We start from the raw sequence: 2,500 nt of genomic DNA, 5'->3' as shown, positions 1-2,500 counted from the left end.
CACCAATTACTTATCAACAGTGGTTACAATTCTCAAATCACACATCACTGCTCAAATGTACAGCAGATCTTCCACACATCCAGCATGGGCACTGTACAAGCAAATACTGACTGTAGGACACAGAGCTAAAGCAGAACTGGCCTTGGCCATTGATGTGTTGGGTCTCAGACAACAAAGGTTCATCCTTTTAAGCCAATCAATGGCTACTGGTACGTTCTGACAATACTAAAAGTGTATTTGTAATTACAAAAGAAAAAATAAAATAAAAAATAAAATAATGAAAGTACTAGGAAAGTTTGTGGAAAATGTGAAGCTTAGACAACAAGAGCAAAACACACAAATATACTTTAAATTTCCGTTTTACTTGGCTTTGGGGAAAGGTGGAGCCACTGGCCGAGTGTGTCATTGGGATTCTTTCCATGCAAGTCAGACTACTCGTCTAGCCTGCTGGGACACCAGTCCTAAGTTACAAGGACAACAAGAATGTCTTTATGACATGAACTGTGAGCCTGAGCCATCACAATGCAGTTATTCTGACTCAAATTCACTTACAAAAAGAGTTGTTTTGACGTGGTGAAACCCTTCCAATGGCTGAACTCCTTTACATAAAGTTTCACATCTCAGCCTGGCAGTGAGACTCTTCATTAGTTACTTTGTCTCAGCCAGCATCCACTAGGCATAAAAGGTATACACTCTCTAACTTCTCCCTGTCTATCACTATCATCAGGAGCAACTATTATGTAGTGAAACTCTTTAATCTGGACATCATTATTCCAAAGTGCTTGATTCCTGTAACAACTAATAATGGCATTGTAAATGCATTAACATTTCTAACACATTATAACAATCAATACTTTAAGTACTTAACAATATATAACTTTACTATTATCATTATTATTATTATTATTATTATTATTACTATTTATTTTTGTTTTTGAGGGAACATGATTCTCAGATTAACAATGTTTCATCAGGCTTTGAGACTAAAACCAGCCAATTAACGAGGCACAGTATGAACACCTACACCATATATACTGGGCCTACACACAGTGACAACATTTACTTGGGCACTAGACTCTGGTGACTGGATAAGCCTAGAATATGCCATGGGCAGTGAGCCAGCTTATTGAATAGCTACAAGGACTTCTTAAATAGCAAGAAGAACACCCAGCAAGACTTGACAGTCACCCACAGTTTTGCAGGAAAGCTTTAGAACATCCAAAGAGTTCCTCTAGAGTTATATAACAACTGGGTTGCAGCTTGAGGGGTTCTCATCAGAAGACCAAATCATCTGCAGCATCCTTCTGCAGCAACATTCACAGCTGAGTGTTCACTACTTTGACAGTTTGCTGATCACGCGGATGAGTGCCCCATTTTCATCCTTCAAACGCTGATTCTCCTGCTTCAGTTGTTCCAGCAACTGTGAAAATAAAATGTGAGAGAAATGTTAGTCCTGACTAACTACTTCCTAGCATCATTTAAGAAGAAATCAGTTTTGTTAAACAGAAAAATATATCATTTACCATAAAATTGATAGAACAAAAATCTCTATAATGTAGGTAAACACAGCTCTACACCAATCTGTAAAAAAAACAATAAAAAAACAAAAAAAAAAAAAAACACGCAGACTACGGTCTACAAAAACACTGAAAAATTAAAAGCAAAAAATGAAGGGGGGAAAAAAAAAAACTTTAAAATTCTATTATACAAAACATGCATGCAATGAAACAAGAGAGATGTTATTTGCACAGGTTATTCATGCCAATTCAAGACCCTCATAAACAAGAAAAGTCAGAAAACAACTGAATATAAAACAGAAAGAAAAGATTATTTCCCTCCTTTTAGAAATACATTTACCTAACGTCAACATTAATTTCACTGTAGAATTTGAAATTTTTTGCAAAACAAGCTATGGTATATATAAATATTAACACCAATTTCATTACAAAAGTTGGGCAAAAATAACTATTTTCAATCCATCAAAACACACACCATAAAGCAAAAAAGGTTTATTTATAGTCTGTAATACTACACTTGAATTAGCAGTGGTAGAATGTACCATAAAATAACAGTGAGCAATATGACAAATAATGAACTGTGAGTTAGCAAAAAAAAGCATAGATCACATCATGGAACTTCTCTTATTGCTGCCATTCAAAAAGTGTGTGTGGGCGTCACAAGGCCTGAGCAAAGTAAACACACAAAAAACAAACACTGCAATGATGATCATGCGCAGGCAGTGTGGTCATGCTAGATGGTGCCCCACTAGTCATTCACACTAGCAGCAGGCTGACCCTCTTTTACCTAATGTTTTCTTTTTTTATGCTCTTTTACCTATTTGCTCAAGGTGGCCAAGTTACCCATGCCCGATGTGGCTGAATTGGTCAATTTGGACACCACCCGAGTCAAGGCTCGGTTTTCAGCCTTCAACTTTTCATTTTCGGCCTTAAGTTTTTGCAATTGCTGTAAGAAAGGAAGTTACAGTTCAGACAGGAAGTCA

At 36.6% G+C, this 2,500-nt stretch overlaps 1 protein-coding gene across 7 annotated transcripts in view; it reads right to left on the bottom strand.

The window, feature by feature from the left end:
- Nucleotides 1-2,500, bottom strand: part of LOC125030928 (protein phosphatase 1 regulatory subunit 12A-like) — a 158,824-nt gene that overhangs the window by 2,120 nt on the left and 154,204 nt on the right. For all 7 annotated transcript variants that reach the window (XM_047621305.1, XM_047621306.1, XM_047621307.1 and 4 more), the window contains 2 exons: nt 2,335-2,463; nt 1-1,420 (listed from right to left, as the gene is read on the bottom strand). The exon at nt 1-1,420 is cut by the window's left edge and continues 2,120 nt beyond it. In XM_047621305.1, coding sequence (XP_047477261.1) covers nt 2,335-2,463 — 129 coding nt within the window. In that variant the 3' untranslated portion in view covers nt 1-1,420. The remainder of the gene's footprint in view (nt 1,421-2,334; nt 2,464-2,500) is intronic.

This window comes from Penaeus chinensis, chromosome 12 (genome assembly GCF_019202785.1).
Source record: "Penaeus chinensis breed Huanghai No. 1 chromosome 12, ASM1920278v2, whole genome shotgun sequence".
NCBI lineage: Eukaryota > Metazoa > Arthropoda > Malacostraca > Decapoda > Penaeidae > Penaeus > Penaeus chinensis.
This window is presented reverse-complemented; position numbering and strand designations above follow the sequence as displayed.